This window comes from Eulemur rufifrons, chromosome 7 (genome assembly GCF_041146395.1).
Source record: "Eulemur rufifrons isolate Redbay chromosome 7, OSU_ERuf_1, whole genome shotgun sequence".
Lineage (NCBI taxonomy): Eukaryota > Metazoa > Chordata > Mammalia > Primates > Lemuridae > Eulemur > Eulemur rufifrons.
In genome coordinates this window covers 190,116,957-190,131,704 of record NC_090989.1, presented here as the reverse complement: position 1 = coordinate 190,131,704, position 14,748 = coordinate 190,116,957, and the positions used below count along the sequence as shown (strand labels likewise).

At 56.6% G+C, this 14,748-nt stretch overlaps 2 protein-coding genes across 4 annotated transcripts in view; one reads left to right on the top strand and one right to left on the bottom strand.

The window, feature by feature from the left end:
- Nucleotides 1–4,843: 4,843 nt before the first annotated feature.
- On the top strand, nt 4,844–8,018 carry GPRIN1 (G protein regulated inducer of neurite outgrowth 1). The gene has a single exon (XM_069473912.1). It carries the CDS (start codon nt 5,007–5,009, stop codon nt 8,016–8,018), a length of 3,012 nt encoding a protein of 1,003 aa, XP_069330013.1. The 5' UTR covers nt 4,844–5,006.
- A 1,054-nt stretch (nt 8,019–9,072) lies between these two features.
- CDHR2 (cadherin related family member 2) overlaps nt 9,073–14,748 on the bottom strand; it is a 35,347-nt gene continuing 29,671 nt past the window's right edge. The window contains exons 23-32 of one of the 3 annotated variants that reach the window (XM_069476155.1): nt 14,600–14,708; nt 14,421–14,509; nt 13,939–14,007; nt 13,761–13,838; nt 13,613–13,673; nt 13,404–13,528; nt 12,771–12,884; nt 12,612–12,689; nt 11,950–12,012; nt 9,073–9,322 (exon numbers count right to left, since the gene is read on the bottom strand). In XM_069476155.1, the coding sequence (XP_069332256.1) occupies nt 9,163–9,322; nt 11,950–12,012; nt 12,612–12,689; nt 12,771–12,884; nt 13,404–13,528; nt 13,613–13,673; nt 13,761–13,838; nt 13,939–14,007; nt 14,421–14,509; nt 14,600–14,708 (946 nt within the window). In that variant the 3' untranslated portion in view covers nt 9,073–9,162. The remainder of the gene's footprint in view (nt 9,323–11,949; nt 12,013–12,611; nt 12,690–12,770; nt 12,885–13,403; nt 13,529–13,612; nt 13,674–13,760; nt 13,839–13,938; nt 14,008–14,420; nt 14,510–14,599; nt 14,709–14,748) is intronic. The other 2 variants (XM_069476157.1, XM_069476158.1) reach the window with 2 other exon arrangements.

Genomic DNA, 14,748 nt, shown 5'->3' with positions numbered 1-14,748 from the left:
TCCTATTTTCCAGAGGAGGAAACTGAGGCAGGCAGATCCTGGCTCTTTCTTTTGCCCATCTCCCCAGTTACTCCAGCTTATAACATCCTTTCCTGTAGTCCAAGGACCTAAGGGGTTGCAAGCAGGTGACCTAGAGGTGACAATTGGCTCACAAAAGCTTTTGTTTGGCCTGTGTGATATTTTTTAAATACGCCAATATTTAAAATACAGATATCCAGATTTAGGACTTTGCTCTAAAATTAGGAGACCTGGCCATGCAGGGGCCATGTTCACTGCCCTGCTTAAAACACTTGCAAGGATTTCCCAGTACCCTCAGGATGAACTGCCCCCCATCCTCCTCCCCCTCCTACCCCTCCTCCCTCTCCCCCTTCCAACTCCACTCCAGCCACTCAGGCCTCTTCACAGCTGGCTCAGATGATGACCTCCTCAGAGGGGCCTTTCTTGGCCACGTGTCTAAACCAGCTGCCCACTCCTTTGTCTTCACAGCACCCATTATTTGAAATTATATGATTTATTTGCTATTTGTTTAATATCTTTCTGCACCTAGAAGGCAGGGACCCTGCATTCCTTATCGACTGCTGTATCCCCTGTCCCAGAACAGGGACATTGCCTGTGTGCTCAATAAATGTTGAGTTTATGGACGAATTCCTAACTGGCCACAATTGGCAGGAATTGAGTGCAGTTGTCCCTTCGGAATGGGCCAGTGCCCTCCAATTTGCCACAGCCCCCACCACTCCCTATTGTCTCCTCACTCTAGGACATCAGGAGTCTCAGGTTGGAGTGCAATCACAGCTCACTGCAGCCTCAAACTCCTGGGCTCAAGCGATCCTCCCGCCTCAGTGTCTGGAGTAGCTGGGACTACAGGTGTGCACCACCACACCTGGCTAATTTTTCTTATTTTCTTTTAGAGACTGGGTCTTGCTATGTTGCCAAGGCTGGTCCTGAACTCCTGGCCTCAAGCGATCCTCCTGCCTCAGCTTCCCGGTAGCCACAGGTGACAGCCACCATGCCCAGCTCAGGTGTCAGGAGTCTTTAATCATCTCCCTTGCCCTACTATTTTCCTTGTGGGAGAATAAATGTATATCTGTGCCCATATCAGTACCAAAAGGCAAAAAATGAAGATGGACCCAGTCCATACCACGCAAGCCTGACGCCTGCCTGAGCCCTGCAGGCTGGTGACCATCCAGCCCCTCATATTTATGCTGATGAAAACCAAATCCAAAGAATTCCAGCCAGACCTCTCCTGTGCTCCCGACCTATCTCCCACCTACTCCCGGATGTCCCCGTGTAAATCCTATGGGCAGTCCAGTTCAGCTTCCCAACCAGTGGCCCATGGTCCTCTGCAGAGCTGCTCCTCCTCCTGTGTCCCCCATCTTAGTGGGGACTTAAAGCACAAGAGACCCAGTGGTGAGCAGTGTCCGTTGAGTCCCCCTCCAGGGACCTGAGGCCTGGTCAGGGACCCAGAGGTGTGAACGATGACATGCAGAGTGACATGAGTCTGGTTAGGGGGAGGCCTATTCTCTGGGCAGGAGGCCTTGGGAAGCCCCGGGAAGCTGGAGGTCAGAGAAGGCTCACGAGAGTAGGAGGCGCTTCCACTGAGGCCTGAAGGTGCAATAAGACATAGCCAGGCACACCTCCTCCAGCAGAGGGTGTGTACAGGCTGTGATGGGGCAAACATGAAGCCCATGGATGACCGCAAAGAGGTCGCACTTGTATGTGTGTGCACGCGTGCATGTGTACATGCTTCAGGGGTGGGAGTGGGTCGTGAGAGAGAAATCCCAGCAGGTAAGTATGTTCATGGGGGCTTAAAAGCACATAAAAGAGCTAGACTTGACCCTAAAGGTAATACGGACTCATTACAGGTTTCAGGTTTTTCTCCCCATTTTCAAAGAAAGCACTATGGGCATATAACCAAATTCAAGCAGCACAAAGGGGCACACAGAGAAAAGCCCCTCCCACCCTCAGATCTCCAGTCTCGCTTCCAAAAGGCAGTCACTGCTAGAAGTTTCACAGGATTCCTTCCAGAAACTTTCTCTTTATCAGTAAACCCATGCATGTGTGTCTGTCTTTTCCTTGGCTATGGGATCCTAGCAGCCATGCTGTCTCCTGGCTTTTTTCCACTTAATTTATCTTGGGTGTTCCTCCTCACTCCACACATCCTGGTGGCTGTGTGGTGTCCATGTGGTCATCCCACATTTCACGGAACCTGCCTTCTGGTTCTCTTCTCAGCCCCTGCTGTGCCCTCGGGTACCCCACTGCACCATCAGTCTGTCTTCAGGACCACCCGGAGGTGGGCTTGCCAGCTCAAATGCTGTGTGCGTTGTGAACTTTGACAGATCGATAAATGCCCTTCCAAAAAGATTACAGCCAATTTACTTTTCCAGCAAGAATGAGCAGCACTTTGAGCCAAGGAGTAGCACAGTTGGATCTGTACCTTAGAAAGATCATCCAGTCATTCATGTCACAAATACTTATCAGGATCTTACTGCGTGTGTGCCCGTCATTGTTCTTGACTCTGGGGTGTATGAGTGAGCACAGCCAAGTCCCCACCCTCCTGGAGCCGGCATTCTAATGAGAGTGACAAACCATAAACAATAAACCAATATATGTGATATGTCAGATGGTGACAGGTACTGTGGAGAAACATGGAGCCGGACAAGGCGGTAGAGAACGCCTGCCAGCCAGGGTCAGGAGGAGGCTGTCTCATACAGGGTGGGTCAGGGAGAGCCGCAGGGAGCAGACCATGCAGGTATCTGGAGGGATAGCTTTCCAGGCAAAAGAAAACAGCCAGTGCAAAGGCCCTGAGGCAGGGGGTGTTTCAAGATTGGAGAGGCAGCCAGTGGGGCTGAAGAGTGTCATAGAGAGGGAGATGAGTAGGAGAAAGGCTAGAAAGGGTGATGGGCTGGACAATGCAGGGTCTTGTGAGCTGTTGTCAGGAGTTTGCTTTTACTTTGCAGAGGATGGGGAGACACTGCGTGGTTCTGAGCAGAGGACGGATGTGATCTGCCTTGGGTTTTACTAAGATCCTTCTGGCTGCTAGATTGAAAGTAAACTGTGGGGTGAAGGAAAAAGCAGAGATAATCTAGGTGAGAGGTGCTGGGGGTTTAGCCCAGAGTAGTGACCAGATTTGGGATATAGTTTGAAGGTAGACCCATTATGTTTTGCTGATGGATGGGACATGGGATGTGAGAGTCAAGGGTGACTCTCGGGGTTCTGGCCTGAACACTAGGGGGACGGTTTCGGAGCAGATTGGAGGGAGTCAGGAGCTCTGCTCACTTTGGTGGCTGAGTGCATAATGGAACGTGTTGCTCTTGGATCCAAGCTGCCTGCCAGACCCTCTTCCTGGATGGCCCCCGGGCACCACAAACTCAGCTTGTCCAAGATGGATCTCCCCCTTTCCCCAGATTTCCTGCCCAGCACCGTTGCCCAGCAACCTAGCCCCTGCAGGCCACCCCTCCTCTGACCACTACAGCCAGTTGGTACCTGTCAGTTTCCTTTGGATCTTTCAGTTCTGCCTTCAGTGCTGTCTCTTGTCTAGACTATTGCAACTGCTCAGGGGCTGAGAAGGAGCTAGGTGAATGAATGAAGGATTAAATGAATGATTTACCGGCCTCCTGATAGGTTTCGGCCAACCTCTCTCTTTCAGCCCAGCCTCCACACCATCCCAGAGGAATCCTTAAAGATACACACATCTGACTATGGCCCTTCCTTGACTATAAACCATTCACCGCTCCCAAGGCCTACATAGACTTAAACTGGTGGCCTATAGACATGTTTTGTTTGGCCCACATAGTGTTTTAGGTTTTTCTAAAATCTTGAATTAATTAGCATATTATACATTAAAGTCTGGATTTCCTAATTCTCTTAAGAACCTAGAAGAGCTGGTACTGCCAGGTGGTATTTCTCCAGGGCAGCACTTGGCTGATAGATTAAATGACCCACCTGACCCCTGGCATAGAGCTGCAGTCCCCAAGCCAGGGCCACAGACCAGTATCCGTCTGTGGCCTATTAGGGACTGGGCTGCAGAACTCTGCCCCCCCACCTGCTGTGTCTGTGGGGAAAAAACTGTCTTTCATGAAACTTGGTGGGGGTGGGGGCGGGGCGCGCACAGCAGGAGATGAGCCACAGGCGAGCAAGTGAAGCTTCATCTGTATTTACAGCCACTCCCCGTCGCTCTGAGCTCCGCCTCCCCGCCCCCGCCACCAATCCATGGAAAAATTGTCTTCCATGAAACCAGTCTCTGGTGCCAAAAAGGCTGGGAACCGCCGGCCTAGAGGACAGAAGCATAACTTCTGGATAGTGTGTTGCATGCGGTGGGGCTGAAAAGGGGCGATGGTAGGTAAAGTTAAAGTTATGCTGTGGCCAAGTTGTGAAGGGCCTTGAATGTCATTTTAAGAAGTCTTTATCGGCCGGGCGCGGTGGCTCACGCCTGTAATCCTAGCACTCTGGGAGGCCGAGGCGGGTGGATTGCTCAAGGTCAGGAGTTCGAGACCAGCCTGAGCGAGACCCCGTCTCTACTAAAAACAGAAAGACATTATATGGACAACTAAAAATCTATATAGAAAAAATTAGCCGGGCATTGTGGCGCATGCCTGTAGTCCCAGCTACTTGGGAGGCTGAGGCAGTAGGATCGCTTAAGCCCAGGAGTCTGAGGTTGCTGTGAGCTAAGCTGACGCCACGGCACTCACTCTAGCCTGGGCAACAAAGTGAGACTCTGTCTCAACAAAAAAAAAAAAAAAAAAAAAAAAAAAGAAGTCTTTATCATTTTAAGAAGGGCCACTAGGAGCAATGAAGCAGGGGAGTGACATGGTTGGGTTCGTGTTTCCAACCCAGGCCCTCTGGACAGGAGGGGACCAGGCAGGGGCAGAGTACCCAGTGAGAAGGCCAGGCTGCTAGGAGGAGTGGGTGGAGGAGGAGGCCGGATGGAGTCTCCCTAAGTCTGAGTCTACTCTCTCTGTTTCAGAACCAGACAGTAACCCTGGACTCAAGCATGGTCATGAGGGCAGATGGGCAGTGCTAAAGACCCAGCCTGGCTCCAGCTGCTTCAAAAGGACTCCAGTGCCCCAGGACCCCGGCCCACAGCCCTCTGCGGCCCACAGGATGGGAGCCTGGGGGATGGGGGCCCAGCCATGAAGGATTGCTGCTCCTCCCAGCAAAAGGCCAGCCCTGCACCCCCCAGGCACACCCCTGACCAAAGCCCAGGCATGGACTCTAGACACAGAAGCCCCAGTGAGGCTGGGGAAGGGCCCTCCTACCCTGAGGGCCCTGGTGGGAGCTTGGTCTGTCCCTCCCCAACCTGTATCTCTCCCCAAGAGGCAGCCTCCAAGGAGACATTGGGGGCACGTGGAGCCCCGATCTCAGGGTCACTAGAAACCACCTTATCTGGGAAGCCAGAGCCTGTGTCCTCAGTGAAAATTCATCCCACATCCTCGGAGAACAGAAATCCTATGTCCTTGGAGAAGATGGATTCCAAGTCCTCAAAGCAGGCAGAGTCCACTTCCATTGGAAAGGCAGATACGGGGTCCTTGGGGAAGGCAGAGTCTGTGTTCACAGGAGACACAGAGTCTGCGGTCTTGGGAAAAGGGGGTCCTGTGGCTCCTGGGAAGATGGATCCCATGACCCCAAGAAAGGAAGATCTTGGATCCTTGGGAAAAATAGATGCTATGTGCAAGGTGGATACAATGTCCCCAAGGAAGGAGGATCCTGTATCCTCAGGCAAAGTGGCTTCTGTGTTCCCAAGAAAGGAGGAGCCCAGGTATTCCGGAAAAGAACATCCTGTGTCCTCAGAAAAGATGAGTCCTACATCTGTGGGAAAAGTAGATCTTGTGTCCTTGGGAAAGAGAGATCCTGAGCCTTCAGGAAAGTTGGATCCTATGTCCTCGGAAGACACAGATTCTGCATCCACAGTAAAGATAGATCCTAGGCTCCCGGGAGGGCTGACTCCAGGATCGTCAGGCAATATTGAGCCTGTATCCCCTGGAACAGTGGCTCCTGGGTCCTCAGGAAGGGTGGATCCTTCATGCTTGGGAATGGCAGAACTTGCATCTACGGGAAATGTAGAAACTGTGTCCTCCACAAAAGAGGACACTCAGTTCCTGAGAATGACAGACCCTGCCTCCTCAGGAGAGGGGGGTCTTGTGTCTACAGGAATGACAAAAACTGTGTCTGCTGGACATGCAGATCCCATGTCTTCAGGAAAGACACATCCCACATCTTTGAAAAATGTGAACGGCCCGTCTTCAGACAAGGTGGATCCCAAGTCCTGGGGAAAGCCAGAGCCCTTGTCCCCTGGGCAGGCAGAATGTGTGTCTGTCGGAAAGACAGAAACGGTATCCTCGGAAAAAGAGGACCCAGTGTCCTCCAGAAAGGCGGATCCCATGTCTGTGGGAAACATAAAAACATTACCACCTGAAAAAGTGAATCCTGACTCTTCAGGAAAGACAGAGCCTGTGTCCACAGATCCAGGGAATCCCAAGTCCTTGGGGGCAGCAGGTCCCCCATCTGCAGTGAAAGCTGCGGCAGTGACTAGGGGGAAAGGAGACCCAATGTCCCCGGAGAAGGCAGGTCCTGTGGCCTCCGGAAAGGTGGGTCCCACAGCCTCAGGGAAGGCTGATGCCCTGGCCGTGGGCAAGGTGGACCCTGTGGGCAGGGGAAAGGCAGTCACTGTCCCCTCTGGAGAAGGAGACTCCTTCATGTCTTTAGGTAAAGTGGTCTCCACAACTCCAGGAAAAGCAGTCCTGGTGTCCTTGGGGAAGGCGGATCCAGTGTCCTTGGGAAAAGCAGAAGCTATCCCAGAGGGAAAGGTGGCTGCTCTGCCTCTAGAGGAGAATCCTGTGAACTCCACAAAAGATCCCAGGGCCTCAGGGAAAGCAGAGCCCAAGTCTGGGGCCACAGCAGAAACGAAGCTCCCTGGGCAAGAGGGTGCCGTGTCCCGAGAAGCAGAGGCTGTGTCTTTGCAAAAGGAGCCGCCTCAAGCCTCAGAGAAGGTGGATCCTGGATCTTCAAAAAAAGCAGACCCCATTGCTTCTGGGAAGGGAGAGCCGGTGCCCCTGGGGCAGGCCGACTCTGCATCTTCCAGAAAAGCAGAGCCCCAATCCTTGGGGAAGGTGTCCCCCCAGGCCAAGTCCATCCCCTCCTCCAGGCAGTCCGATGGCAAACTCTGCGGTTCAGCCCTGTCTCCTGAGGGTGCCGGCAGCAGCAAGGACCACGTGGAGCCAGAGCCGGAGCCCGTGCCCAGCGCCGAGGCCTCCACCCTGGGCCGGAAAGACCTGGCAGTCGCTGGGGCCGAGAAAAGCCCCCGCCCAGAGGCCGCAACGCCTCCACCCGGGCCGCGGACTCGCGACAACTTCACCAAGGCGCCGTCGTGGGAAGCGGGCGCCCTGCCCCCTCCCCGCGAGGACGCGGGCACTCAGGCGGGCACGCAGGCCTGCGTCTCGGTGGCCGTGAGCCCCATGTCTCCGCAGGACGACGCCGGGAGCCCGGCTTTCAGTTTCCAGGCAGCGCCCCGTGCTCCCAGCCCGGCGCCCAGGCCGCCCTCGCGCCGTGACGCGGGCCTGCAGGTGTCGCTGGGCGCTGCTGAGACGCGCTCCGTGGCCACCGGGCCCATGACACCGCAGGCTGTAGCGCCGCCCGCCGCGCCGCCCGCCTTTCCGGAAGTGCGGGTGCGGCCCGGCTCGGCGCTGGCTGCCGCTGTGGCACCCCCGGAGGCAGCCGAGCCCGTGCGCGACGTGAGCTGGGACGAGAAGGGCATGACGTGGGAGGTGTATGGAGCCTCCATGGAAGTGGAGGTGCTGGGCATGGCCATCCAGAAGCATCTAGAGCGACAGATCGAGGAGCACGGCCGCCAAGGGGCACCCGCGCCACCGTCAGCCGCCCGAGCCGGCCCGGGCCGCGCGGGCTCGGTGCGCGCTGCACCCCCCGACGGCGCCGCCAAGCGCCCGCCTGGCCTCTTCCGCGCGCTGCTGCAGAGCGTGCGCCGGCCGCGGTGCTGCTCGCGGGCGGGACCCACGGCCGAGTGATCTGCCCGTTTTATACGCCCGGGTTTTCAACCTTCTCAGGCTCCCTTCCTGGCCCCAGGCCCCTAGAAGGGGTCCCCTCTGCGTGCACCAGGCCTCCGAGGGGTGGGTGGCCTGTAGAGCCTTCTCATCCCCATCTTTTCGGCCCCTCCACTCCCCAACACAGAAATGAACCCCTCTACCAAGCTCTGTCGTGTCCATGAGCCCACGAACCCGGCCAGCCCTGATGCCCTGTTGCCCCCTCAGCCCTCAGCTCGACTCCCTGCCGGTCACACTAGGTGACCACGGGGACCTGCTCAGCACCCCCACCTCCCACCCCTGAGAGCTGAGTCAGGCTCCTGAGATGTCCAGACTGGTGCGTTGAGGTCTCCAGTGGGGCCAGGTCCCCCGAACGGGAGAGACTGCATGCAAACCTGAGTGATAAGCACTCAGAGTTGTCAAGGATCAGTGTGAGCACTCGAGTGTGCAAGGCTCTGCATGTGAGGCCCTGGGCAGCATGGCGGTAGGATGGAGCGTGTGAGTGTGTTTCCACACAGTGGTGGGCCCCATTGCCGGGGCATCTCTTGCATGCTGTTGGTGGTCCTTCCCCCCAACTCCTGTCTCCCACCACCTACCTGGCCCGATCCCCCAGCCCATCCCCTGGCCCGATCCCCTAGCCCATCCCCTGGCCCATCCCCTGTCCCACTGGGTCACTGGTTCACAATTCCCAGAGAGGCCAAGGGCAGCTGCAGGACGTGCCCTGGGGGCTCAGCTGAGACAGAGAAAAGCCAGAGGGTCTCAGACTGGTCTGGAGGTCACAGCCAGCCTCACGGAAAGTCTTGGGGCCTTGGCAGCCTAGAAGACAAGCTGGTCTTGGGTATTGGGGACAGGACAGCGAGCTCATTCTACAACCACAGTTGTCCTTAACCCTCTCCAGCCCCTCCTGTGCTGTGAGCCCCACAAGTCCCTTGTGACCACTCAGTGCCCCCGTCCCACAGTTTTTGGCTACAAAGTGTCACAGTATACATTGGTAATAAAATCTTTCCCCAATCCCTGTCGGCTGTGATTGGCCAAAAGCGAAAGGAGGCTGAGCAACAGGATATATTATTATCTCTAGTTAGGGAGTGGTAGGGCCTCCTAGAGGGGGTCTGGAAGAATGGGGGGCCCCTCATAGGTCTGTGGTGTCCAGGCCGGCATTGGTGAAGGACGACTCTTGCTGCTGCCGTGTCCCCACGCCTGCCTGCCTTCCTGCCAGGACCACGCTCAGGGGCTCTGGAGCTGGCCCCTGCTGACTGTGCAGCTCCTCCTGTGGGGAGAGGGGAGGACACGTGACGGGTGGGATGAGATGGGCCATTTCCCCAGGCCCTGGGGGCACAGGTGGAGCTTCACACCCATGACCAGATGGCTCCTTGGCTGGGGTCCCACCGTGCTCCTCCCTGGGCCTCAGCTCCTGGCTGTGTCCCAGCGGTGGCCATGCAGGCAGTGGGCGGATCAGCTGAAGGGGTGGGCCTGGGGATCTTCTCTGGCCTTTGCCCCACCCGATGCACAGCAGCGTTTTGGTGTCCTGCCTAGTCCTGCGTAATGCCAGGCCCTGCGTCCCGGGCCAAGGGCCCAGTCCAGCACAGTTCCTGCCATCTGCACCCCACAGCAGGTGAGGTCCATCCTTCACTTCAACCACCCACAGAAACTCTGAGGGAGGGATCATGTCCCCTCTTCTAGAGATGTGGAAACTGAGGCTCAGAGAGCTCTCCTGGCCAGGAAGAGGTAGACCACTGGTACTGCTGGCTCTAAAGCATGGCCATGGTGTGATGCTGCTCCTGGTTGAACTTGAGGTCCCTTTCTGCCACCCTTAGAGGGACGCCACCCTGCAGGTAGGTCCCACCTGCAGTTCATAATGGCATATGCTCACTCACTTGTCTCACCTGCCCTTCCTCTTCCTCCTCACCCTGTGACATGCTGCACACTCACACACAACTCACATGTACACCCTTCTGATCCCCCCAGAACAGCTACTCTGCTGCAGAGACACCCACAGGGCCAGGGCCCCGACCACCATTGCCCTCCCCAGAGCACTCCAAGGGCTTTTTCCAGACTGGGGCTGTTCCAGTCCCTGGTAAACAGTGGAACATCTGAGGGGCCCCAGAGGGGCTAAGCATTCTGCCCGTGCTCCGCAGAGCCCTGGTGACAGAGGCCAAGCGGGGACTTGCCCAGGATGATGTGACCCGGTCCCAGAGACTGGAGACCTGGGTTCTGGTCTGTTCCTGCCCTGCAGGCTGTCGGCCTTGGGCTCGTCAGCACCTTTCTCTGGCGTCAGTTTCCCTGTTGGTTACTTGGACAGGTTGGAGTGATTGAGCCCTCCAGTCACTCATACCTTCCACGCAAACATTTATGAAGCTCTTGGATAAGTCATGGCACCAAGGGTTTCCTGGGAAGAGGCCACACCCATGTCCCCCACCTAGCCAAGGGAGCGGAGGGGCAGGCAGCTCCCAAGAAGGCCCATGGTCTCCCCTGCCCAGCGGCCCCCAAGGCCCACTCACTGCTGCAGGAGACGGGGTGGAGCCTGGGGCAGCTTCTTGGAAATACATCAACCCCTGCCTTCTAGGACAAGGGCTGAGCTCTTTTCTGGCTTTGAAGACTCTCTGTGTCCTGTCCTCCCTCCCTCCCTCTCCATACCCTTCTCTCAGCTCCCTGCCCCTCCCCAGCCCAGAGCTCCAGCGCCACCGCAGGGAACCCTGACTCCATTCCTCTGGGGAACAGCATCATCTTCCACCAGGGGCCACAGGCTCCAGCAGGCAAGACTATTCCCTTTTCCCCTAGACAGGTTCATTGGAGATTTTGCCTCAAACCATCTTCCAACAGAGAAGCACCAGCACTGCCTGGCTGCGTGGATTAATACCCACAGCCCCCATCCTGGGGGCCTGTCTGGAGGACTCTACACCAGATTCCCTGCACCAGGTAACACCAGGACCCTGCAACATTCTGGTATTTTAAAGCCCAAGAGAGGCTTTGGCTGACCAAATCTTTCCAAGTAAGGAGTCCCCAAGGGAAAATAAATACTGAACCATGAGGTCAGGCTGGGAGCCCCTGGCCGGCGGACAGAAACTGGGCCAAGCCCAGGATGCAGACTGTGGGTGGATGGGGGTGGATGGCTCCTTGCAGCGTGTGTGTGTGCGCGCGCGCGCGCGCGCGCGCGCACACACACACACACACACACACACACTCACTCAGACTATTACAGCTCAAATGGGCCTTAGAGAACTTCTGCTCCAGTGGTGGTTTTCAAAGTGGGAAGGAGAGAGGTAGTTCCGCTGTTTCCGGAGACACCCCCACTCAGCTCAGTAACCTGCCCCTGTGGTTCTCGGTCCCAGCTGCATGGTAGAGTCCCCTGGGGCAGCTTTTACAGCATATCCAAGCCCAGGCTCCACCTGGGTCAGCAGAATCAGAATCTCTGGATGTGATCTGGACATAGGTATTTCAACTCTTGGTCTAATCTAACCAACTATTCAACAAATGACAGTGCTGTTGTTTATTTGCACCCACCTTCTCTCCTTTGCTAGATGTTCCTTCATCTCCAGATCTCTTCCCCGCCCCTGCCAGCTTTTATATAAAGGCCATAAAGGGCGGAACTCGATTGTCCAGCACTTGTTTGTGCCGGGTGGTTTTTATGCCTGCTTTTCTTTAATCCTCACAATGGCCCTGCATGTTGATGTTCTGACCACCATTTACAGATGAGAAAGCTAAGAACCAGAAGCAAGAAATCACCCACCCAGGGTCACACAGTGAGCCAGTGGAAGAGCAGGAATTGGACCCCATTCTAAAGCCATAGGGCTTCCTGGGGCTTGATGCTGAGAAGCAAGGCTGCCTGTGTCAGTAGCAAGTCCCGCCAGCTCTACCCCACCACGCTTTCAGAGAAGGACCCCAAGTCAGAAGCCCCAGGTACCAACTCATCCCACATCTTGCCTTCATTTCCCGATGTTTCTTGTCTAAATCCACAGAGTTGTCATCTAGGGAGTTGAGGCTGTGGGAGAGGTGATGGAGTTCAGGTTGTCGGCAGGCCCAGTCTTCCCTGTCTGTGGCTAAGAACTACCACCACCATCACCAGCATCACCACCGTCACCACCACTGCCACCATCACCACCACTGCCATCACCACCACCACCGCCGCCATCATCACCACCGCCGCCACCATCGCTACCACTGTCACCACCACAACCATCACCACCACCACCAATCACCACCACCATCACTACCACCACCACCACCACTGCCACTGCCACCATCACCACCGCCATCACCACCACCGCCATCACCACCACCATCACCGCCACCACCACCATCACCACCGCTGCCACCATCACCACCGCCATCACTGCCACCACCACCATCAGTGCCACCACCACTGCCACCACCCCGCCATCACCACCACCACCGCCACTGCCACCGCCACCACCACCACCACCACCACCATCACCACTGCCACTGCCACCACTGCCATCACCACCACCATTACCACCACCATCACTGTCACCATCACCACTGCCATCACCACCATCACTGCCACCACCACCACCTCAACCACCTCCACCTGCTAGCCTGGCAATGAGGGGCACTGCTCACCTGATGTCATCCAAGTTGCCAGTGGAGAAGTACTCTAAGTCCAGGTCATTGGTGGGGAGGTTCAGCATGGGGTTGGCCCTGGAGAGAAAGCCTGGTCAAGTGGCCATGGCCCTCAGCCACCCTATAAGGTCTTTTATCCAACGCTTGACCCTTGCTCACCGCTCAGTGTTGTATATGTTAGTCCCTGGGATGGCAGGGCCTGAGGGCATCACCCCCGCTGCTGTCTTCCGGGCCTCCTTGGCAGCATTCGTAGCCCGAAGTTTCCGGTGGTAGCTGTGGGGAATAGGGGGTAGGAGGTCACACTCTCACTGCACACTCACCCTGTGCCCAGTGGAGGCCCTAAGAGTGTGGCTTCACCATGATCCTGGCAGGTGAGAGGGTTAGCTTCCTTTTACAGAGGGTAGAAGAGCAAGAGAAGGCAAGTGATTTGCAGTGGGCTGCACAGCCAGCCAGTGGCGAGGCTTGAAATCAAACCCAGATACAGCTGCTGACTCTACACATGTTGGAAAAAGCATTTATTACATGCGTAGCATGTGCCAGATGTCTCGCTGGGTGTGAGATGCATGTTGCTTCTCTGAGTGCATTGAGACTCTGGTGTCATGCCCATTCTGCAGATGAGGAAACAGGCTCGGGGAAGGGAGGTGACTCGCCCAAGATCTCACAACAGGTCACAGGGCATTGAAAACACATATACGTGATACTTAAACCCAAGCTCTTTCTAACGCCCCGCCCCAGTGTTTCGGGTGATGGGAAAGGGTGAGGGTTGCAGACACAGGGCAGCAGGAGCAGTACCTCTTCCGCATACACAGGAGGGCCACGGTCATGATCACAAGGGCCAGCAGCAAAGCTACCCCCAACGCTATGATGACGCTGATGAGCACATTGGGCAGGTCTGACTCCTGGCTCTCCTGGGATCCCTGGGGAAGGAGGCATGTGTGTGAGGGGGAGGCCGTGGGCTCGGCACCCTGCCCTGCCCATTTCCCTGCCCTGCCCGTGCTCACCAGCACCACCAGCCCCAGCTGCAGCAGCTGCGTCAGTGCATCCTGGTCGTTCCGGATCATCCTGGCCACAGAAGCCCACTCAGGCCCGAGGGACACTGGCATGCCCCAGGCTTCCCACTCAGCTCACCCCCAGGGCAGCCCCACTCACACACTCAGCTCATTAAGTGTCAGGGCTGACCCATTGGAGAAGACAAAGTAGGCGTCCAGGTAGGAGTGGGCTTGGGCGCTGGAAGGGGGCAGGGTGGAAGAGTCAGCTGCCCAGACCACCAGCAGGCCCCTCCTGCTGCTTCTCCTCCTCACCCACCCCCTAGCCTGTGGGCACTCACCGAGCCACGGAGCCTATATCCTGAATATTCACAACATAGACAGTCGTCCTGGTCGCCTGGGCGAGAGCCCTGCAGAGGGGGCAGTGTCACAGAGGCCTGGGGTAGGGGCCTTAGTCCGGGCCTATGGCCAGGGCTCTGCCAGTGGCATTAGGAATTGTGTGAATGAGAGAGGGGCACCTCCTCTGGACAGCACTATTGGCTAAGCAGGTAGCATGTCTGTGAAAATTAGAAAAGGAAATTCCTTCTCCTGGGGCTGGGGTTATGGTTTGGCAGGCCGAGTGCCATTGTGCAGTGCAGTCTTCACAATTGTACATGGCAGCCCTGTTTAGGCCTCCCTCTGCCCTTGGCTGGGCATGGGCTTCTGGGAACACGCAGAAAGGGACAAGGTCAAGTGTCGGTCAGGGGCAGGGTTGAGAGACATCCCATCCAGGCTCCCATGCCCCCTTCTTCCCACAGCCTGCTCCTGGGCTCCCCAGACCTACTCCTTAATCGCCACTGTGTTGGCGCCCACCTCCTCCCTGGGCGTGGAGAACTGCAGCCGCACACGGTAACTCTGGTCCACAGTGAAGAGCTGGGGGAAGAGTGCGTGGGGGAGATGAGGCACTTGGGACCTGGCAGCTGGCAGAGGGCACTAGGGGCTGGGGGCTGGACTGGCACTCACATTCAGCGTCATTTTGGCTTCCTGGGCAGAACCCACAGAAGGTCTATCCTGGGCCTGGACCATCACTTGGTAGGTGCCTTGGAGAGTGGAATCAAGGCTAGTTGCCAGCCTATGCAAGGTGGGAGGGCACAATTCAGTCTTGGAATCCA

Bases quoted from the DNA above. Each gene is read 5' to 3' on its own strand.
- GPRIN1 (XM_069473912.1), top strand. From the start codon at position 5,007: ATGGGCAGTGCTAAAGACCCAGCCTGGCTCCAGCTGCTTCAAAAGGAC.